The 24,336-nt window shown below is 37.5% G+C and overlaps 2 protein-coding genes and 2 long non-coding RNA genes across 8 annotated transcripts; 1 reads left to right on the forward strand and 3 right to left on the reverse strand.

Annotated features, from left to right (window-relative positions):
* Positions 3,765 to 5,058, forward strand: LOC104725201. Its single transcript, XM_010443822.2, has 5 exons — positions 3,765 to 4,048; positions 4,144 to 4,377; positions 4,487 to 4,589; positions 4,663 to 4,722; positions 4,827 to 5,058. Exons 1-5 carry the CDS (start codon positions 3,832 to 3,834, stop codon positions 4,909 to 4,911), a joined length of 699 nt encoding a protein of 232 aa, XP_010442124.1. The 5' UTR covers positions 3,765 to 3,831; the 3' UTR covers positions 4,912 to 5,058.
* Positions 4,913 to 6,585, reverse strand: LOC104760686 (putative S-adenosyl-L-methionine-dependent methyltransferase MAB_0213c). Of its 2 annotated transcripts, XM_010443821.2 has the most exons (3): positions 6,032 to 6,585; positions 5,347 to 5,927; positions 4,913 to 5,157 (listed from the first exon to the last, which is right to left on the reverse strand). In XM_010443821.2, the coding sequence occupies exons 1-3, from the start codon at positions 6,459 to 6,461 to the stop codon at positions 4,933 to 4,935; spliced, it is 1,236 nt and encodes a 411-aa protein (XP_010442123.1). In that variant the 5' UTR covers positions 6,462 to 6,585; the 3' UTR covers positions 4,913 to 4,932. The 2 variants fall into 2 exon arrangements, with proteins under 2 accessions (XP_010442123.1, XP_010442122.1); XM_010443820.2 differs by having other exon boundaries at positions 5,146 to 5,927; positions 6,032 to 6,582.
* On the reverse strand, positions 8,253 to 24,121 carry LOC104725204. 4 transcript variants are annotated; one of them, XR_757847.2, is made up of 3 exons: positions 23,982 to 24,121; positions 23,184 to 23,807; positions 8,253 to 8,478 (listed from the first exon to the last, which is right to left on the reverse strand). It is a non-coding gene; the product is annotated as an uncharacterized LOC104725204 (long non-coding RNA). The 4 variants fall into 4 exon arrangements; XR_757846.2 differs by lacking the exon at positions 8,253 to 8,478 and adding an exon at positions 10,995 to 11,036; XR_757848.2 differs by lacking the exon at positions 8,253 to 8,478 and adding an exon at positions 11,699 to 11,721.
* Positions 21,020 to 21,735, reverse strand: LOC104725202. Its single transcript, XR_757844.2, has 2 exons — positions 21,643 to 21,735; positions 21,020 to 21,522 (listed from the first exon to the last, which is right to left on the reverse strand). It is a non-coding gene; the product is annotated as an uncharacterized LOC104725202 (long non-coding RNA).

Raw genomic sequence — 24,336 nt, forward strand, 5'->3', positions numbered from 1 at the left:
GAAAACAGAGTAATCAGAAAAGCAAAATTTATTAAAATAATATTTATACTTCTTGTTAGAAGATTTTGAAGATTCATTGCACCATATTAACATGTCTAAACTTGCGACATATTCAATGGCCTTTAAAGCTTGAGCAGTAGTGCATGTCCCAGAATCCTACAAAAGAAGCAAAATAATATGATTGAGCAACTTGAAAGTTAAAAGGAGATACAATTTTAATACACACATTTAACAAACATCACTATACCGTAAGAAAAAATGGGACTAAAGGAACCCAAACATGAAACATATAACATAACAGACATTTACCATCCAGCACTATTTACACCCTAAGAATAAATAGAATCAAGGGAACCCAAACTAATCATATGAAACGAACACTATATACAACACTATACCCTAAAAAAAATGGGACCAAAGGAACCCGAACATACCGAATAAACCACAAAGAAATAGATAGAAAGAAGAAAATTGTAACTACTGAGGGATAACATAGGAAGTTATATGCACAAGATCGAAAGCTGAACAACATAACAAAACTGTATCTAGAAACTAAGCGTATCTACAATATAGAAATTAGAAATAATATATATGTATAAACTAAGTAATATATGTGTGCTCCAATTTGTAAATAGTTCCAGGGTTCCCTTGCTCAGGCAAAAACATATAGGTAGCCAACAACTTGTAGCTTTCTGCATCAGTTCCTCTGCTATTCCTAACAGCAGCTTCTTTTGCATACCAAGCCTTCATGTAGGTCACAGAAACTTTCAGCTTGGCAAAAACAATGTCTGGGATATCACTTGCTCTTGGTCCTGGGCGACCATTTGCGTACTTTCCGTTAAGAACAGATGCAATAACCTTTGACGATGCAAGCTTTGCATATTGTGCCCTGGATGTTATTGTGCACGTGTGGATTAAGGTACAAGTACGAACTTCAAAGTTTTTTGAAAACTTCGACACAACATGCCCAAACACTCTCCATCGGCATTTAAGATCAACACAAACAAATATAAGCCTCTGCGGGTCAGACCTTGTTTGCCGGAAATAGAACAGTCGTTTGATGGCATATATGGACATGGTGTTTTGCATTTCTTCTTTGTCTTTGAACACGCGCCCTTTAAAAATTGCATCTTCTTCCGCTGATAGAGTCCCACAACCGTTAGTGTTGGTCAAGTAAAGAACATCGTCAAACACTGGCTCTGCATCTTCAGCTGGCATATTCTGCTCATATGTAATGGCGTCATTCAAGGTTGGTCGAGAAACCCGGTCATACCTTGCAGTAGCAACATATGATAGAACCTGGTCGCCAACATCTCCTGTACCCCCATCTGGACCTTGCCCTCCCACTGAATCTTCAACCAAAGAGTCTCGAACATGTGGCATGCTATGACATTCAGCATCTTGTGGTTCTACTAAAGAAGATGGACCACCTTCTTCTAGACGAGATCCAACAAATTGTCCATCAAAGTTCTGGTTAATAGCATCATTCCAACCAGAGTAGTCAAAATCTTCATCGGCTTCGTTAGGAGAAGCAACAACACCATCTGTGAAATATTGATCAGTCCCAGGACTTAGGATATTGTCTCCATAAAAGTCTTGGGTTAAATCTGAAAGAAAGTATGGAAAATATCGACTATTTTTTGAATCTTTTTAAAGAATCCAATATGGGTGGTATCTCTGAGATGGTTCAAAAATTTACTTCTTTTTATTATGGAGAGTAGGAAAACTTTTAGAGCAACTCCATTGCTTATGCAGCCACTTGGATGTAAAAAAAAAAATAATAATACTACTTTTAATTTGATTTAATTATTTAATTATTTTTTAATTTGCCCAACCAATCAAATAAGATAATAGTAGACTCTGTGTTTTAATAGTTTTCAGCAGAGACACTTTTTTTTCATCTCTCTTCTTTTCTTATTTTTTTCATTTTTTTTATTCTCCATACCCTCTATCAGATATGCCCGATGAAGATGGTCTTAGAATCTGAAGTTAAGAAAACATTATTTATACGCATCCAGAGAAAACTACAAGACCAGATGGAATGCCATATTTATTCTACCAATTTTTTGGGTATTTTTAGGGACTTCTTTCTAACCGAAAAATTTGATAAAAGACTAAACAAGAAAAATATTTTCTAATTCCAAAAATAGATAAGCAATTCAAAGGATAGTAGAGTTTAGGCCAGCTAGTTTTTGCAACGTGAATTATAAGATTATATCTAAGATTCTTTGTCTAAGGCTTAAGAAAGTCTTGCTTATTTCAGAATCACAGTCGGCATTCGTTTTCAGCAGACTAATCATAGATAACATCATAATTTCTCATGAGATGTTCCATGGCTTACGCCGAATAAGAATTGCAAATCGGATTTTGGCCATTAAAATAGATATGAGTAAAGGTTATGATAGAGTAGAATAGAGTTTTTTAGAAACTGTTTTTTGATACGGTTAGGCTTTAATTCAAAATGGATATCTTGGATCATGTGGAGTGTGAGATCACTCTCGTACCAAGTGTTACTAAATGGTCATCCTCGAGGATACATTACTCTTCAAAGAGATTTACGACAAAGAAATTCATTATCACCTTACTTATTTATTCTATTATATAAAAGTCTTGATTGCTAATATTAGAAAAGCAGAGAGGGAGGAGAAACTGATCAGTATAAAGTGAGCTTGGAATTTCCCTTCTATATCGCACTTATGCTTAGTGGATGAAGAACAGCATAAAATGGTCATTGATATTATAGGAAACTATGGGAAAGCCTCTGTGCAGGATTAAGGATGTCTCTGAACTAAAGAAATTTTAAAATAGATTATATACTGTAATTTTTGTGGTGATCTGTAGGAATGGTAAACAAGTCTTTAAAGCATCTGAAAATAATGCCAGCCACAAACCTAGAAACGGTATGGAGGCCTACGGAAGATAGTGGTTACGAGATATAGTATATGTACTAGATGATCATAGACATGTGCATTAATCAATATAGCCTCGACGAGTAGAGAAACAAAAGCCCACATAGTTTTTTCATCCCTCATTTCTTCTTTGAAGCTAAAAACATTGGAACTAGGCCTTGACTTTCGAGTAATTCAATCAGTTCTAATTCGATTATATTCGGTTTTGGTTTTAGAGTTTAGGATCCATATAGGTTCCAAAAAAAATTTGGTTTGGAGTTGGTTCTTTCGGTTATGGAGTTTAGAATCCATTAAGATATTTTTTGAAGTATGTTTTGGTGTTCAGGTACTTTGAGGTAATTCTAATAATACAATTATAAATTCAAAAATATCAATTATTCTTTGATCTAAATAATTAAAATATTAAATTAACCAAAATATAGAGAAAATTTATTTATATTCTCTCTGTTTCACAAAGAGTGTCATTTGGACACAACTCACAATGTAGAATTATACATGTTTGCCCGTAATTATTAAATGATAAATGATTTAAAGTTAATGAAAATGAAATTTTAGTTAAGAGATAAATTAAAAAAATTAGTATAAAAAATACATTAGAATTGTAATGTAAACAAGGAAAAATCTCTAGAATGACATTGTTTATTATGAAACAAAGGGAATATTCATCAAAATTTAACCAACTCTCTAAATTTTTTAGATTTTTTTAGTTTTTCAATTACGTAAAATAACCCGAACATAATCTAAACCCGAACCCGAAAATAGAAAATACCCTTCGAATAGGCACTATATCCACAATCCCAAAAGACTCGAAACGAACCTGAACGGTAGGGATACCCGATTAACAAAAACAATTAAACAAATCACAGCATTCTTATAAATACAACATGGGCGGGGGGTTGCACACATATCTTAACTTTAGTTAATGTTAGCCATGGCTCGTCTTATCCCAATTTCCCAACCGTTCTTCTCTTCAAACACTAAACCTCAACCACCACCAATCCCCGCCGCTCAAATCTCCGACCACCAATCCCCACCGCAAATTCTCTCTCGCAGAGACACCATTCTCCTCTCCTCCACCGCTTCTCTTCTCCTCTCACTCTCCCCCACCGATCCCGCTTCTGCCTTCTCCTTAGGAATCTGTACACACACACAAACACTTCCCACTCTCCGTTTTATCACCATATCTTCAATTTGTGATTTTTCTTTTTTTTTTTTTGAAATAATTTGAACGCAGCAGGACCTAAAGAGTGGCTTAAAGAACAGAAGAAGAAGTCATCAAGATTCTTACTCGCTCCCATTGGTGCATCTCGTGAAGCTCTCCGATCTGCTTACCTTTCGATTACTAGTGAATCTGAGTATACGGATAAAGATTTGGAGAATCTTCAGAGTCTGTTTAAGTCTTCTGCAAGAGACTGTGTTCCTAATGAGAGAAGCTCTCTTGTGGACTTTCAGTCTAAATCCGGAGTCGANAGGTTTTGTTGCTGTAATCTTAAAGTTTTGTTTTGTTTTTTTTTTTAATTATCAAATGATCTTAAAGTTTCGATTTTTATGAAGATGGTGTGATGATGTTGCTGTTTAGGTTTGTACATTCAAGCTTGTTGTGAAGAATGCTGCTTCATTACTAGATGATAAAGACCCACTTAAGTTAGAAGCTGAGAATATACTCAGTGATCTCGTTAGGTATGTGCTAGTTTGATTCTATTGAATGTCTCTGAAATGTGGTTCTTTGTTAGTTGATTTCGTGTATCCGCAGGTCTTTCGGTTCCTTGATCGTGTTGTCGAATGGGATTGATATGAATCTTCCTTCTGATAGGTTAGTGATTTAAATTATGAAGGGATCTTATTCCTTTTATGTCTTCTCTGTTACTTATAGAACGATGTTTATATAATGCTTTCAATGTTTAACTTGTTTCTCAGAAAAAAGGTTGCGGATGCGGTTACTGATGCTATCTCTTATCTTGACAAATTTGAGAAGGGTGTTAAGGACTGCCTTGAGATATGATCTGAGATGAAGTCTAGTTCTCTATTCCTTCTCTTCTTGTGAACTAGTTATGGCTGTATAGGTGTACCAACAACATCTGTTACAAGTGTCTTGTTGAAAGAGATCTCGTTTTATATAAATATAATCATATGCTTGATGCTTAGCTTCGTTTGAGTTACAGTAAGTAAGGAAGGTTATGCTAGATATTGAAAGGCATGATAAGCATTCTTTCTTCTTTGTAGTTTTGCAAGCAGATGAAATGTAGTGAATTGTTCATACCAATGTTTTATACATCATCAAATTACCAATAACCTCCTACACAATTTCTGTGGTGTGAAAGACTCATATATATGTTCTGCAAAAGCGTGCAGTGCCAAATGTACATCTGCAAGGAGTTTACAAGCTCACATGATTCTCTACGAAATTATCTTGAGGCGGTGAACCAGAAGCTTCGACCAAATACAAACGGCAGCATGGTTTTCCATCATCTGGATGGATCTGTGCAGTCCTTGGCAGGCTAAGAAGTTTGTTGAAGAGATTGAGTGGATCATGCAGCAGACCGAAGTTTGCATCTGGGTCACCAATCTGTGAAAGCCTGACATGAGAGAACCCCAAAGATGGTAAGAGCTGGTCAGGCCAGTCACTGTAAAAGTGGAACACAGAGTTTGGGAGTGTAGCAGACGGTTTGTTCATGAAATCCGCCAAGAGTACTGTGCTGGTTACTGCACACTTCTGAGCTATGAGCTTCAGTACTTGCATTGCCTCTGTGTGAGACAGGTAATAAAGAATGCCTTCAAGAACCCATACAGTGTTTATATCTGGCAGAAAACCCGATTTCTTAAGCTGTTCAAACCAATCGCTGTCTCTTATATCAATTGCTACTCTGACTAGTGATTTCGCTGTCATCCTAAGCTCATCTTTAGAATTTACTGCAGCTTGAACTAAGCTTGTTTTTGTTTCCAAGACATCTTGAAAATCCACTTCAAATACATTACTTTTGCTCAAGCAATTTAGTCTGTATGATCTCGCATCCATTCCTGTAATTTCATTACACCATTCTATGTTGGCTACTTATCTTAAACTCATGCTTAACATATATCATGTAATTTCACAAATATAAATTAAATAGGGGAAACCAAACCTGCACCAAGTAGCACAACCTGCGAAGATGCATCACTTTCGAAAGAATCCAGAGCAGCTTGAATCCTTGTGTCAAACCATAGAGTTCGAACGGCTAGAATCACACCGGAAATCTCTCGAGCATTGTTGAGTCGGTCAGTCTGAATCTTTGTGTGTAGGTTTCTCAAATGTGTCTCTCCAGCAAACAAGTGAGCGAGAGGATCATGAATGACATGTTTCCACAAAGCTCTTCCTGCAGCTGTTTGACAAGCAGACTTCTGTAGGTAATCCCACTCACTTTGAATGCTCATATGCAGTTTCTTCACACCTTCACTATGTAAAACCTCGGGTATCACGAATTCTTCCTCTATATCCGGCCATGTCGTCGTAGTAGACGCTGATGATTCTTCTTCTGCTTCTTCTTTTGGCTTCTGCTTTTCTATTTCAGACATGGTTTCTTTCTAGTTCTCTCTCCTGAGTGAATAATGTTTTGTCTGATATATAATGAAGGAATGTGGAGAAATTATTTGGTATTGGTCATAGAGATAAGAAAAGAGAACCACACATAAAAACAAAGGCTTAGAAGCAAAAGCATACGTTCTTCTCTGCGTAACCACTGGCTTTTTTCTTTCCTCTTAAAAGAGCAACGAGTGGCTCCACACTCAAGTTCCTTCTTTTAGCCCCTTCCACTATTTCATATTTTTTTAACTTAATGATTTTGACCAACTAATTCTAAAGCTCGAGTGTCCACTCGTTTTTTCTGTTCTTTTAAAACGTTTCTTTATCAATTTGTGAAAGAACCCATTTCACTAGTTTTTCCAGTTCTTTTAAAACGTTTCTTTTTCAGTTGATTTTGTCCAATGTGAGAAATTTTTGATGTTATTTTTATTTCAATTTGTGAAAGAACCCATTTCAATTTGTGAAAGTAAGATAAATTTCATGTTGAATTCTAAAACAATCTGATCTGTTTTTTATATATATAAATATTCTAATAACTAATAACTAGTGATCTCATACTCACTAGCAACCTAATCCTAATCAATAACAACGGATAACACAAAGCAATTACACTATACAATAATGAATAAAATAATTACATAATACCAATTCCAGCAACAAATCAAAACATAAACAAAGTCACATAACCAGCAATCCTAACAACCGTTCTAGACAACTAAGTTCCACTATAGCATTCTATCAAAGACAGAGCAATCAACCGACCCTCTAAAACATCTTCCTCTTCATAGTCTTGATTACACGATCACACTTTGCCTTTACCTGCGCCACAACACAAAAGAGAGGCGTAAGTATTACCAAAAATACTTAATGAGGTAATCCTTCCATCTACTGGGCTATACATACAAGCAATAAGATCTCTCATGCCACAATCAACAAACAATAAAAACAAACCAAGCAACACAGAGCAAACACATCAACAGCCGCTGTTGAAGGTTGGTGTCAACCTATACCCGTCTGGTGTCGATCATCACTAACACCTGACGAAGGCTGTGTCGACCGACAAACGACATGTGTCGATCGATACAGACTACCTTTCGTCGACCGACACACTCCTTGTGTCGATCGATGCATGCTCGATATTTCACGAAATCCCTAATTGCATCGACCAACACCTCCACATGGCATCGATCAATGCACGTAGGTTTCTCGTGNGAATAATGTTTTGTCTGATATATAATGAAGGAATGTGGAGAAATTATTTGGTGTTGGTCATAGAGATAAGAAAAGAGAACCACACATAAAAACAAAGGCTTAGAAGCAAAAGCATACGTTCTTCTCTGCGTAACCACTGGCTTTTTTCTTTCCTCTTAAAAGAGCAACGAGTGGCTCCACACTCAAGTTGCTTCTTTTAGCCCCTTCCACTATTTCATATTTTTTTAACTTAATGATTTTGACCAACTAATTCTAAAGCTCGAGTGTCCACTCGTTTTTTCTGTTCTTTTAAAACGTTTCTTTATCAATTTGTGAAAGAACCCATTTCACTAGTTTTTCCAGTTCTTTTAAAACGTTTCTTTTTCAGTTGATTTTGTCCAATGTGAGAAATTTTTGATGTTATTTTTATTTCAATTTGTGAAAGAACCCATTTCAATTTGTGAAAGTAAGATAAATTTCATGTTGAATTCTAAAACAATCTGATCTGTTTTTTATATATATAAATATTCTAATAACTAATAACTAGTGATCTCATACTCACTAGCAACCTAATCCTAATCAATAACAACGGATAACACAAAGCAATTACACTATACAATAATGAATAAAATAATTACATAATACCAATTCCAGCAACAAATCAAAACATAAACAAAGTCACATAACCAGCAATCCTAACAACCGTTCTAGACAACTAAGTTCCACTATAGCATTCTATCAAAGACAGAGCAATCAACCGACCCTCTAAAACATCTTCCTCTTCATAGTCTTGATTACACGATCACACTTTGCCTTTACCTGCGCCACAACACAAAAGAGAGGCGTAAGTATTACCAAAAATACTTAATGAGGTAATCCTTCCATCTACTGGGCTATACATACAAGCAATAAGATCTCTCATGCCACAATCAACAAACAATAAAAACAAACCAAGCAACACAGAGCAAACACATCAACAGCCGCTGTTGAAGGTTGGTGTCAACCTATACCCGTCTGGTGTCGATCATCACTAACACCTGACGAAGGCTGTGTCGACCGACAAACGACATGTGTCGATCGATACAGACTACCTTTCGTCGACCGACACACTCCTTGTGTCGATCGATGCATGCTCGATATTTCACGAAATCCCTAATTGCATCGACCAACACCTCCACATGGCATCGATCAATGCACGTAGGTTTCTCGTGCCGCCCTCGCATTAGTGTCGACCGACACACGCTTTGTGTCGATCGACACTCATGCTGAGCATCGCTTCTTCACGATCAGAAACTCTGAATCTCGCCTCTAGGATTATTAGTCTACCTACCTTAGAGCGTCGATTCCTTGGGAGAATCATATCAAGTGGTGATGAGCATACCCTTGAGTTTGGTATTCTATCATTTTACGATCTTATAACCTTTCATCTTCTTTCTATCATTTTCTATCTTTTCTATCTTCTTTCTTTTATCTTCTATCTTTTTCATCTTCTATCTTTTCATCTTCATCATTTCTTTATTTAATTTTGTATTCAGTTTAAAACGAAAAAGAAAAGAAGAAGAAGAAAAGAAAAAAAGAAACAAGAAAAAAAAACAAAAAAAAACAAAAAAACCAAAAAAAATGTAGAATAATCGTCGAGAACGTGGGATCATCGAAGATGGAGGGCTTGAGATTCCAAATCTACAATTTCAAGCACTTATGGGAGAGACGCGATGCTCATTGAGGGTTGAGAAGAATGTCCTCTACGAGAGGTTGGATGAAGTTGAAGCAGAGGCAAAACATAGATAACCAAATGTTTTCAATCATAGCAGAGAAAGAGATCGACCTAGGTGTAACAGAAATGAAGAAGATGACTACTACAGCCAAAGAGGCATTCGTCTAGTGAGGGTCAACGGCGTCTGAGATGAAACAGAGAGGCTAGAGAAAGAAATGATGATGATTTGAGAGGAATCAAACTGAAAATAGCACCATTTTATGGAAAGAATGATCCATATGCTTACTTGGAGTGGGAAAAAAATGGAATTAGTCTTTAAATGTCAAGACTATTCGGACCGTGAGAAGGTTCAAGTGGCTGCTACAGAGTTTTATGATCATGCAATCAATTGGTGGTATCAACTGGTTACTAGCAGGATGCGCAACCGAGATCGGCCTGTTGACACATGGGATGAAATGAAAGCAGTCTTGAGAAAGAGATTTGTGCCCAACCATTATTACCAAGAGTTACACCGAAGACAACAAAGGTTATCTGAGAGAAGTAGAAACATGGAGGATATGTTGCCCAAGGATGATTTGGTTGAGAAACAACTCAAGAGGAGGGGTCCAACACATCAAGCTTGTGGTTTAAGTTCATCAACTTTGAAACCAAGCTATTCTATGGAGAAGAAGACAACCCCAAAATTGAGCATTGAAGCAAAGCCTACTACTACCTCCAAAGAAACAAGAGAAAAGTGTGGGGAACTTGTTGCCAAAGGAGAGTTGTTGGTTGCGAAAATACCATTAAGTGTGCAAGTCAAGAGAGAGGAGAATGTGCAGCGTGAGAATATGGTTCATACAAAATGCCACATTCAAGACAAGGAGCATAAGGAGTTGCCAATTCAGGATAATATGTTGGAAATAACAAATTCACTGAGTGAGCAAACGGAAGCCGAGGAACTATAGCACAAAGAGGTCAGCAAAGATCAGACTAAGGAAGCCGCGAAGGAAGGCATGATCATCAACAATCTTGGCAGTAAGGATGATTCAGCTAATGCCAACAAAAAGAGGTATTTTATATTTTTTACACTTGAAGTTTATACCCTGGATTTCAAAATGGTGGAAGCAGTCGACTTTATTTTTGGAGATTCAACATTTTTCAAACCAGAAAACAGAGTAAAGAGTTTACTGGCAGTGGTTCTGGAACCAAGTAGAGGAAAGCCAACGGTCCATATATTCTCTTAAAGAGAAGCCACCAAAATCACTTCAACACACTCTAACCCATGGCCTTACAGTTTCGAAGACGAAACTTTTTCAAGAGAAGGGGTATTATATGATCATGAGGCCATCTGAAACAACCCTTCCCTTTTTTNTTTTTTTTTTTTTTTTTTGACATTAACAATATTAACTCACTAGTGGTCCCATACCCACTAACAACCTAGCAACAATCAACAACAGCGGATAAAAAAGTTTCGATTAAACCAATAAGATTTCCAACAATAAAAATCCAATAACCAACAATGCAATAATCCAGAACCAACAATGAAATAGCCAAGTTCCAACATCCTACAATGTTCAATCAACTCGACACTAGCAACCTAACAATAGCTAGAACACAATCAATCAAGCCTCTAGAATATCCTCCTCCTCATCGCCTTGATTCTACGATCACACTTTGCCTTTACCTGCACCACAAACACATATTGAGATGCATGAGTATTGTCAAAAACACTCAGTGAGGCCATCCTCTCATCTACTGGTCTATACACACAAGCAACTGAGATTCCAATGTTAAGCTAAGCAAATAAACACAATCAACACATCAATCCAGGCAAAACTCAACATCGGATAAGACTGGTGTCGATCGACGCTAACACAATAGGGTGTCGACCGACACTATACTGGTGTCGATCGACACCACGCGAACTGCACGAATCTGAACGTCGATTCTCCATTTCAAATCATCCCAAAACCGTCTCAAACTCTCCCAAACGCCTCAGGAACCTATGGGAAACACGAAAACAACAAACCCAAGCAAGCAAACACCACAAAAAACAAAGAACAACCAAACAAAAGAGATCTCAGGCTTAGATCAGCCATGGTCAAGCACTCACCTCTTTTGCAGGAAGATTGGATTGAGAAACGGTGGAAACAACACCTTCACAAGCTTCTTCTTCGTTCCCAGCAACAACTCTCCCTTTCACAGCTACATATCTCACCAAAAACCACCAAGAACAAGCCAAAATCTCTCAGGAACACTCTCCAACATTTTCTCTCTTCCTTCTCTCTTTTCCCACTTAACGGTGACAAGACAATTCTCCAAACCCTCACTTTCGTCGCTTCCTCTCTTATAAATGCGGTTAGGGATTTCTAATTGAACCAAACCAAACAAAACATCAATTAAAACAAACCAGATAAAACCGGAAAATATTGGTGTCGATCGATACACCAATGGTGTCGATTGACACTCAGACAAAAAATGCCATATTTGGATCGCGGATGTTACACCATCCAAGAAGATCCTTGAGTCTTGTTCAACACGAACAAAGTCGAAGATCAATTCTTCCAGCCAAATGACTATTTGGAATACATTCTTACCTCATTTAGAGCATATCTCGAAGTGGAATCAGTCTAATCAGATTTCGGATGATGGAGTTATTCATTTTACAAATCAGGTGAACTCATGGCTATGCGATATGGACCTACGAGTATTCAACGGAGGATTCCGAGTAAGTCCGAAGGATTCAAGCTATGGACCAAAATGTTCTGCAATCTTGATCCATTCCAGAACCACGGAGAATTGGAATCACATTAATATAAGTTCATATGTGAAAGATTTGAATATTTCAAGTCAGTGGATCTATCCTAGTCTCAGTTTCACGTCTGAGTCAAAGATCATATTACAAATATCAACTCAGCAACACTTTCGACACAAAACCACTTGGAAGATGTTAATGGAACTCGTATTTTTCCAACAAGCTCAGGAACAGAAGATTTGGCACATGGAATACAAGGATACACTTTATTTGTCAAAGGAGGTCAGTCTAGTTCTTCACCTAAAGAGCTTTAGGTCCAATTGGTTTATGTGCTTCCAGAATTATGTTTGGCAACCAGGAATTGTTTCTACTAAACCCAAGGTGAAGAAATCATACAGTCCATTTTGTTTCTCATCAGCAAGTTGGACCAAAGAGTCAAACAGAAAGAAAATCAAGGATGCACTTAATGGGTCAATTCAAGAGCTTATGGGTAAAGAGAACATGAGAAGTTCTATTGGGGATGTTTTCTATCAAGTCTAGCCTACTTTCAGCCTAATTCAAGTCCAAGAAAGCCCAAAATAATCACTTTATTTTGTGGTCAAAGAGGAGTGACGAAAATAAAGATTAAGAGTCACATTGGGGGAAGAAAAACATGCACCAAGAGTTGGGTCTTCATTCAACTTACTATCTTAATGAACTCCTACTTTCAAGAATAATTAATACTTGACTTTGTTACCAAGTTTCTTATCTCTTTATAAACACATGTAATCTCATTTGAGAACCATCGATCAATAATCCAAGAGATCTTTTATCTTTTATTTGAGATTGGAAAACTCCTTTGTTTCTTTTGGAACTTGTTCTTTCTCCTTGGTGGGTTACATCAAAGAGTTCTCCTTGGTGGGTTACATCAACGAGTTTTCGTTATATCAAGTGATTTCGCCGCACTTGATGTTGCCATTCATTAGCTGAGGAGTGAAGAGTCGTTAAAAGAGAATCTTGGGCATAAGGATTTTCGGGATTCGTCTCACCACTTGTCATCTTTCTCTGCGAAGCTTCTGTCTAAATTTCCATCGCCTTGCTTTGTTTGGTTTGTTTTAAGAGAGTTTGGGGCATTTAGATTTCCGAGTTTATATCATGCCTTATCGTCCAGCTTCGCGAGCCATCAGAGTTCTAGGATTATCAGTCTACCTACCTTAGAGCGTCGATTCCTTGGGAGAATGACATTAAGAGGCATTCACCATCCCCATGTCCTTATCCTGAGCCAACCGCACTATGCTCAGAAGATCTGCTCTATCAACCGCCTCCAAACCCAATAGCTCCTGAGAGACAACACACTAATCTCTCCTACCATAGACTCCATGTCCTGCTCCTGAGTCGAAGCCGCCCTTTTCCGACTCAGAGCATCTGCAACCAAATTAGCCTTACCAGGGTGGTATGCTATCTCTAGATCATAATCTGCCACCAGCTCCATCCACCACCTCTGCCTCAAATTCAGCTCATGATGAGTGAATATATACTCTTATGATCTGTAAATAACTGCACCTTCGCGCCATAAAGAAAATATCTCCAAATCTTCAGGGAGAAAAGTACAGCAGCCATATCCAAGTCATGGGTAGGATAATTTTCGTCGTGCTTCCGCAACTGCCGCAAAGCATAGGCAATAACCTTCCCATGCCGCATCAACACACACCCCAAGCCAACTCTAGATGCATCTATAAACACCACATAGGGCTCACCCTGCTTTGACAATGCCAACACTGGTGTAGTATTCAGCATCTCTTTCAGCCTTGTGAATCCCTCCTCACACTCCTGTGACAAAAAAAAAGGGACATCCTTCCCTGTCAACTTAGTCATTGGCCGTGCCTTGCTTGCAAATCCCAGCACAAACCTCCTATTACAACCCAAGAAAACTCCTGATCTGTGTGGCATTCTGCGGTCTAGGCCAATCCCTGATGGTCTGAATCTTCTCCGGATCTACAGAAACTGTAGTGATCCACTCCTTGTGGTGCAGGCCGGACGGACGTGAGAGTACGGACAGGCCAGACCGGGAAGAAGTACTATGAAGTGGTCAAGGAGTATTCAATCAATCGTGGGATTGACCAGCCACGATTGATGAGGAAAACCTACCAAACGGTCGATCAAACGGTCGAACGTACCAGTATACGTAGCATGCACGGGATCATGCATGGGAAGGTCACAGTACGTACCAAGTCCGAGTGAGACGTACAAGATGATGGGAGAAAATTTAAGTGCCATGGAACAGGACACCGTATGTGAGGGAAGAGTGGATCAGAGATGGACCAAGAACCATGTACCACGAACAAATGATAATTGGACATGAAACACGTATGGGACATGGCCAGGACAAGGGGGGGAAGAGGAAAGGTCTCGCCATGGGATGCTAAGCCACATGTCAGCATCTTAAAGCTTCTCCGCCAGTGTGTGAGATGCACGCGCTCGTGAGACTCGTCTTGCGCCAACAAGTGTCAAATGCATGGGAGAAAAATGACACTTGTCAATTGAAATTTGCCACATGCTTGCATGAAGGAGAGATCGAATGGGCTATAAATATGACCCTCATTCCTCTCATTTTTGACCAAAACCTCTCATTACACCCAAATTCTACCAAAATTATCTCTCAACCTTTTGGAGTTAAAAACCAAGAGTTTTCGAGCAAATAAGAGGAAGAAGAAGGAGTCTTGCTGGAGGGAAGAGCTAAGGAGCAAAGGAAAGTGTTGTCAGATCGGCGTGGTGTGGTGAAGCTCAATCGGCCAAGTTCTTCAAGTGAGGTGAGTTGTGATTTGTTGTTTGTGGGAGATACACTAGCTTTCTAGCTCTTGTATCAGTCCTTGTGTGTTGCATGTTCCTTGTTGCATGTAGATCTAGAGGACTGCATGTAGACAAGAGGAGATTAAAGGGGGGGGGGGGTTCATGCATTTTTGGGGAAGTAATGCATGATAACCTAAGGGAAATATTTTCTTGAGGTCAGCTGCAAGTGTGAAATGCCTTGCATGCTCGATTTTGGGGATTTTTGATCATTGGATCAATGGGAATAATTTTGGAAAATTAGCTGCAAGTGTAAATGGCCTTGCATGCTAGATTTGGGGGGTTTTGATCCTTTGGATCGGTGGAAAAATTAGTACAAATTTTTCTAACATTAAAAATTAGATATGGCGGTTGTGCATGATATTAAAAATATTTTGCAAGTATTTTGGGAGAGGTTAAACCCTCATAGACATGATGGGAGATCTGTCTACGGGATGGGTTATTTTTGGTGAGGCCATGCAAGAATCTACGGGATGGAAAGAGCCGCATGTGTGCCCAAAAATAGAAAAGAATGATATTGCGAAACCTCATGGATTTTATTGGAGATCAATCCATTGGAGAGTTATTTTATGAAACATGCGAGAATCTCCGTGATGGAAAGAGCCGCATGCATGTGATAACAAGGAGAATTAATCTTGGAGAATATTTAACCCGGGGGTTAAATGATGGGATAGGTGCATATAGTTTGCATGCATGAGTAGGAAAATCATATGTTGCATGATCGTTTCTTGCTTCTTATAATTGTGATACTTTGTTTGATTGCTTGCGTGTGACACTTGCTTGGTTGTGTGTTTGTGATTGATCTAGTACTTAATTCTTTGTGTCGATAGACTTAGAGTTAAGTGCTTGTCCTAGCTAGTCCGCGAGTTAAATGTCTTGGTTCGTAGCTAGAGGTTGATCTCTGTTCCCGACATGTGTGAGGATGTCCGGTGAGCTAATCTAGAGGGATCTCACAGAAGGACATTTTGGTGTCTAACTAGCTACTAGCCCGAACTGCTGCATGACGATGCGGCCATGAATGCCCGGTTGTTTACAAGGAGGTAGCAATGCGGAGGATGTGGGTGTGTCCGGTTGGTTGCTTTTGTGGTATCAATGCGGAAGGTGTGTTTGGGACAGAACAGAGGATCGAAGGGCCCTAGGATGTTGTGTGGTTGTCTAAGTAAGGCATGGTTGCCTAGAGTGTGGCGTGGCGGCCCACTTTTGGAAAGTCTAGAGTGGTCAAGTTATCTTGACGCACGACTAGCAATCTTACCCAGGGTTTTGCGGGTAATAAGGTGTGGATGCCAAGTTAGAGTCAAGGTCTAGATGAGTCAAGAGTCTTGATTGTTCATAGACTTGATTGTTTGTTTGTGTGATTGACTGCTTGCTTGTTTACGCTTCCGCATTGCGTGCTTGTTGTTTGTTGTTTGGGGGTAGTTGGATGGGGGAAGATAGCGTGTTAGAGGGTTACCCAACTCACTGAGTAATCTTAGTTTACTCACTCCTATCCACAAATGTTTTTGTCTTGCAAGGAAGACTAAGTGGGTAGAGTTGAGGGTTAAATAACCGGCTAGGGTCTTTTCGTGCTGTGTAGCAAATCCTATATTTCTTCAACATGTTTTTCTTCGAATGGATCCAACTTTTTTATTTAAGTATTTCTATTTGATTTGTAAACATTTTACTTAAGTAATAAATCAAGATATTTTCTTATATATTCGGACAAGTGGAAATGGTATGGTCTAGTCCGGACCAGCACAACGCCGCGTGCGTTCCGAGGGTTGAAAAGCCTAAGGGATGTACATAGTGGGTAGGCGGCTGTCGGTGGACTGGCTGGGGAACGTAATTCATTGGTGGAACCTCGGTCGGATCGCGGGCAGTTGTCCTCTATGTGACGTCGTCCGGGCCGGTCCGCGGTTAGTCTGGCCATGTGGACGGTTCAGGGGCGTGACAGAAACTCCCTCTCCAGACACAATGTGACCTAGAAATCTCATCTCCCTCTACCAGAATCTACAGTTGCTCAACTTGGCAAACAGTTTCTGCTCCCACAGCTTCTCTAGAACTGCTTTCAGATGCACTGCATGCTCCTCAGGACTCTTAGAATAAACCAGGATATCGTCGATAAAAATAATGACAAATATATCCATAAGTATGCTTAATTATTCATGAACTTGACTATCAATGTGCTTGTCTCTAGAAGTTGCCTACTCCCTATGCCGTCGCTGATTCCTCTCTCGTTCTTTAGTGGATCCAAACATAAAAAACATAATGCAGAATGAATAGCATTGTAGCTAGTACATAGTCTAACATTAGTAGAGGAGAAAGCCTCTAGTTAATTTATCCAAGATGCATGGTTGAGTAACTGCAAGTAAAAAGGTGGTCCTATGACTCGCTGGGGCAATTGCAAATAATACAAGCATAAAATGATATCCAATTATAGATTCCATCCCTACGTGTAGACATTTGATTGAGCATAAAATGATATCTTTTCATTTGAAAGGTAATTGGTAATCTTATTAATATATTATTATAATTGTAAAGGAGCATGAAGACTAGATATTATATTGAGGATAAATTTTGTATCATATGTGTAATGTGAGTTTTCTTTTTTTAGGATGTCCACTTAAGGGAAAAAAAATAACATTAAAGTTAATTAAAATTACAAAAAAATTTAGCATTTTTATATTTAATTACTGGTATTTTCATATGAAAATAATAAATACAAAATATCTATTTAAATGCATAAAATAAAGTTACAAAAAGAAATTAAGTTATAAAAAATAAAAAAAATGTTAGTGGTCTAGAAAATAATAATATATATATAATTCGAAACTATACTATCAAAAGCGGAGATAAAAAAACAAGAGAGAAATGTTTTTAGTTAAATGATTACAACACCAACTCGCCGAACCAGAAATCATTGGTGTCGACCAACACCATCCTTGGTATCGATCGACACCCATCCCCAAAACCCACATTTTTGGTTCGCGGATGTTACAGTAGAGATTGACTATGAATCGGTATTTGTCGATTCAATGACGAAAAAAAATAATAAGAGGAGAGCAGCGAAGGGAAGGCGATTTTACGGTTTTGATCCATCAATGCTTGGGATCGTTTCCGAGATTGGTTTTTGGTTAGAAATTGGGGTTGCTTCGGTTTTTGGTGTGTGTTGGGTCTGATTTTATAGGAGGAGGGTGTTTCTCCGACAATGGCAACGCCATATCTGGACTACATACGAATGTTTTCTTTGGTTGGTTTGGTCTAAAGGGTTGGTACGGTGGATTGATGGATGTATTGGTTTCGACAGTGTGGGATTTGGTTTGAAAATGTCTCGAGATAAACTCATTGAGTTTATAAACAAGGAACTTATATTCAAGGATTTATGGGTCAAATTGAATAATTGTGTGATATTTGTTGGAATAAATATTAAATTTATTTAACCAAAAATCATTTTATATTTATATTATATGCAACCTTTCAGCTAAAGATTTAGAAAGAGTTTGAAAGAAGGACGAAAGTTAGGCAAAATGACTAATGATCTCTAAAGTATGGTCTTGAGCTCCAAACTAAAGCTTTGAACTTGGAGGATTCTCTTTTCTGAAATGTGCTTAATTTTTCATGAACTTGACTATCATTGTGCTTGCATTTAGAAGTTGCTTGTTACCTATACCGTCGCTGATTCCTCTCTCCTTATTTAGTGGATCGAAACATAAAAAAAAATAATGCGAAATGAATAGCGTTGTAGCAGTGAAGTCATACTCAGATACTAGGAGAAGCAGGTTATCAAAGCTAGTATGTAGTCTAACATTAGTAGAGGAGAAGGCGTCGAGTTAATTTATCCAAGATGCATGGTTGATTAACTACAAGTGAAAAGGTGGTCTTGTGACTCGATGGGGCAGTTGCAGAACATACAAGCAGAGGAAGCGCCCTTGTACCAGGTAATCATTTTATCACTGGTTGTCAAATGGTTGTGAACATCAAGCGAATCTATGAATGCATATTTGGGTGTTGCCAAAATATACATTATATGTGTTATTCATGGTTTAACGATATTAGAATACTGTTTCTCGGCAAAATGTAGGATCCACACCACTAGCCAAACTCATCAAAAAACAACCTTTTTATGTGTGGTTTGTTTTGTTGGTATAATAATTGTTTATATAGGAAATGAAAGGTGCTTCTTACCTATTAGGGATTTTATTTCTTTTATGGTCTCATTAGTCTTAGATTTTTGTTGAATTTCAGATATTGTATTTGTTTCACGCCTACGTGTAGGCATTAGATTGTGTATAAAAGGATAACCCTTTAATTTTAAAGATAATTGGCAATCCCAATTATAGAATCCATCCCTACATGTAGGTATTTGATTGAGCACAAAATGATATCTTTTCTTTTAAAAGATAATTGGTGATCTTATTAATATATTATTTTATGTGTAAAGGAGCATGAAGACTAGATATTATATTGAGGGTAAATTTTGTATCACATGTGTACTGTGAGTTTTATTTTTGTTTAGGATGTCCACTTAAGGGAGAAAAATTACATTAAAGTTAATTAAAATTACATAATACTGAGCAGTTTTATATTTAATTACTGATATTTTCATATTAAAATAATAAATACAAAATATCATTTTAAATGCATAAAAAAAATTACAAAATGAAATTAATTTATAAAAAAATACAAAAATATTAGTGGAATAAAAAATAATAATATATAATTCGAAACTATACTAGTGATAAAAAAAAATGAGAGGGAATTGTCTTTAGTGAAATTGTTACGATACAACCTGTGCGACCGATCCTACCGGAGTTCGACTCTACTAAATCATGTTATCCCGCGTAGTAGGGATTGGCTACGAATCGTTCTTGTCGATTCAATGATGACAAAAAAACAAGAGGAGAGTAGCGAAGGGAAGGCGATTTTTAGGGTTTTGATCCATCAATGCTTGGGATCTTTCCCGAGGTTTGTTTTTTTGTTAGTAATTGGGTTTGGTTCGGTTTTTGGTGTTTGCTTGGTCTGATTTTATAGGAGGAGGGTGTTTCTCCGACAATGGCAACACCATATCTGGACTACATACGAATGTTTTCTTTGGTTGGTTTGGTCTAAAGGTTTGGTACGGTGGATTGATGGATGTCTTGGTTTCGACAGTGTGGGAATTGGTTTGAAAATCTCTCAAGATAAACTCATTGAGTTTATAAACAAGGAACTCAGATTCAAGGATTTCTGGGTCAAATTGAGTTAGAGTTACTAGAATAATTATGTGATATTTGTTGTTTTCTTTTTAAATTTTTTGGAATAAATATTAAATTTATTTAACCAAAAATCGTTTTATATTTATATTATATGCAACCTTTCAGCTAAAGATTTTGAAAGAGTTTGAAAGAAGGAGGAAAGTTAGGCAAAATGGCTAATGAATCTCTAAAGTATGGTCTTGAGCTTCAAACTAAAGCTTTAAACTTGGAAGATCCTCTTTGCTGAAGTGTGCTTAATTTTTCATGAACTTGACTATCAATGTGCTTGCATGTAAAAGTTGTTTGTTACCTATGCCGTCGCTGATTCCTCTCTCCTTATTTAGTGGATCGAAACATAAAAAAATATAATGCAGAATGAATAGCGTTGTAGCAGTGAAGTCATACGAAGAGACGAGGAGAAGCAGGTTATCAAAGCTAGTATGTAGTCTAACATTAGTAGAGGAGAAGGCGTCGAGTTAATTTATCCAAGATGCATGGTTGAGTAACTACAAGTGAAAAGGTGGTCCTGTGCACTCGACGGGGCAGTTACAGAACATACAAGCAGAGGAAGCGCCCCTGTACAAGGTAATCATTTTATCAGTTTTTGTCAAATGGTTGTGAACAGCAAGCGAATCTATGAATGCATATTTGGGTGTTTCCAAAATATACATTAGGGCAACTCCATTGGTGGAGTGTTAGCAAAGTTGCTAAGAACAATAATTTTGCATAAAAGTAAATAAAAGTGAAGTTAACAAGTTTTTAAGAAACTTTCTATTTTTATGGGTCCATTGGCAGTATCTAAAATTGGGATCCTTAATTCAAAAATTTTATTTTGGAAATTATTAAAGTTTAATAAATTTTGTTTAATATTATATATTTATAAAAACTTGAAAATGAATATATTTCATAAGATTTTAAACAATTAATACATAAAAGTATATTTAAAACACATTACAAACACAATTAATTGTAATCTTGATTGGTGCCAAATTTCTGCCATATATTCTCAACCAAATCATCTTTCAATCTTTGATGTATTTTTCGATCATGAACTTTATTTCGTCTGTTCATTATCATTATGTTAGTGAGATTTGAAGACATATCTGTTGAATATGCGAGATCAACTTGTGAAGCTCTACTTGAATCTGCTTGTGCGAATGCTGCGGCATCAAACTGAGTAGCGTACCCATCTCTTTCGTCTTCTACTATCATATTGTGCAATATGATACACGCTCTTATTATTTTTCCAATTTTTGCCTTATCATGGACAAGAGCTGGATTCTTTACTATGGCAAATCGAGCTTGTAAGACGCCAAAAGCACGCTCGACATCTTTACGTGTGGCTTCTTGACATGTAGCAAATAAAGATGATTTCGGATCTTGTGGCATTGGAATTGATTGGATAAAAGTAGCCCAATTAGGATAAATACCATCCGTGAGATAGTAAACCATATGATATGCTCGTCCGTTGACAAAGAATTTCACTTTAGGAGCTATACCTTGTAATACGTCATCAAAAACTGGTGAGCGATCGAGAACATTGATATCGTTCAATGTTCCTGGAGGTCCAAAAAATGCGTGCCATATCCAAAGGTCTTTGTGAAGCTACAACCTCTAAAACAATTGTTGGCTTTCCAGATCCACGTGTGTATTGACCTTTCCATGCAGTCGGGCAATTCTTCCACTCCCAATGCATATAATCTATGCTGTAAGTGGCTCTGTTTTAGCAAGGAGTAGGTCAAGCATTTTATGCATTGTTTGCTTCTCTTTGATCTTACTTTGCTTATCTTTCAAATCAAATTCCTTTTGCCTAATCTCCCACATGCTCTGAAACTCCTCAAGCGAAGCACCTTCTTCTTCCACAGTCTTTGGCCTGCTCACAACCCTTTTACCCTTGGCCTTTGCTTCCTTAGCCTTTGCTGCCTTAATAACTAAAGGACGAGCTTCTTTTTCCACATTCGTTGGAACTGAGGTTGATGACTGTGAAGGTTGTTCATTAGCCTTTCTTCTCTTTGAAGCTCCAGTACCTTTCGTACTAGAAGCTCGACACCATTTTTGATCATGGCGAAGCTCCCTCCAAGCATGCTCAATGGTAAAATTCACCTTGTAATCATTGTGGAATATCTCGTAAGCCAATTTAATCACATCATCCTCATTCTGGCCACTAGATTTTGCTTTTGTTGTAGCTTCATAGCTTCCAACAAACTTGCACACCGTCTCGTTGATCCTCTGCCACCTTTGTTTGCAGTGCTTGGGATCTCTTTTCTAGAGACCAGCAAGCTTAGGACTTGCAGCATAATAAGTTGCAATACGTGACCAAAAAGTATTACGTTTTTGGCCATTTGAAATAACTGCATCCTTACTTATATTGATCCAAGCACTAATGAGAGAGACATCTTCAGTGTGAGACCATTTTCTTCTTTGTTGACGCTCCTCAGGTTGGTGTTCACCTTCGCTTGCAACCTCATCAGTTTCATTGGTTTCGACAGTGTTGGTTGTGGTTTGACTAGTTAACAGATCCATAAAACCCAAAGTTTCACTAAATGGATCCATATCCAAGTTTCTGGTTGGTGTTTAAAAGAAAGAAAGAAGGTTGTAATAATTAGGCGTGATTATGGTTTGAGCTTAAAGGGATGGAAGAGTAAGAAGAATCGTGTAAGTTTAAAGGAAAAGATAGAAGACGTGTTTATGGTTTGTGTTTAAAGGAGAAGGAAGAGCAAAACCTAAAGACTAGCAATCAATGGTGCAATTGGAGTTTATGGTTAAAGGTCACATAACTAGCAATCAGTGGCCCTAATGACAAAAAACCAACCATTTATCACAGAGCACAACCATTTATCACATAGCAAAACCATTTAACACAAAGCAGAAGTAATGGTACACTAAATACTGATTTGACAGTTAGCTACATATCAAACAAAATTAAATAAGAAAACCATTCAAATCTCTCCTTAGGTAAGCATTTAATAAGCTAGTGAGACTATTTCCAATTGGTTTGTTAAATGAGATTAACATTGACAAAAGAGCATATAGAGGATACCTTGATTTTGCTGTCATTGCATTCGGATCAAATTGTCCTCTTCACACCCAATACGTCACCAAGGAGTCAGAGCTGTACTGGGAAAGATAGACACTGATGAAACGACGAAGAACATCACCGGAAGCCATGGAGATCGTAGGAACTGCAACTAGATCTTGTTGGTGCTTTCTTGACTTCAGAGCTTGGAGGATCACTGCAAAGCAAAAGAAATACTAAGATAACACAAAAGGACCTTAAGAAAAAACGAATCTTAAAAACAAACACCAAACAATTAAATCAAACTACAACAAATATAGCAATTAGCTCAAACCTATTTTCATCCTGATAATTATAAACACAAATAACAAGAACACAAATCTAGAGGATACCTTACACAAGTCAGAACAAGAACAAATTCCTTACAAGCTTCCTTTAACGTTTTGTATATTTTTTTTATGCAGAGTTCTACTTCAATTAAACAAATTCGAAGCTAAAAAAACCCAGGAAACAAAATAAAAAAAAGAGAGAGGAAAAGCTTGAAAGAGAGAACGTCCTTGAGAAAGGAGACGATTAGCATCGCATAGATCTCTAGCTTTGGTAACATCAATTCCCAATCGTTTTAAGAAGATGATAACCCATCTGAAACTAAAACATTAATACATGAAGTCAAACATTAGCAATTAGCAATTCCCAATCGGCTAAACAACCTAGAACTCTAATTTTGTTAACATCAATTCCCAATTCGTTTAACCCTAATTTCATATCACATCAAAAACCTAATTCATCATGCTCTACAACTGAAATCAGAGAGATTCTTACCAATATAAACAGTTTGAAGCATCATTTAACATCCACAGTCGCCAAATAGAGAGAGATACGAAGAGATGAAGTCGGAGAAAAGAGCGAGTAGAAGAAAAAAAAATAAGTTATTTTTCTTTTATCCAATCAGAAGGTGACACACATAAGGTACTTAATAGTTCTAAAACTCCTTCTGTAAACATCGATTGTTAACATTTTGCTTCACTTTTACATTTAATTATTTATTTATATTGCTAAGCAACCTTGTCAACACTATCTAAATACCACCAATGGAGATGATCTTATATATGTTATTCATGGTTTAAAGATATTAGAATACTGTTTCTCGGCAAAATATAGGATCCACACCACTAGC

The sequence above is a fragment of the Camelina sativa genome, chromosome 11, assembly GCF_000633955.1.
Source record: "Camelina sativa cultivar DH55 chromosome 11, Cs, whole genome shotgun sequence".
Lineage (NCBI taxonomy): Eukaryota > Viridiplantae > Streptophyta > Magnoliopsida > Brassicales > Brassicaceae > Camelina > Camelina sativa.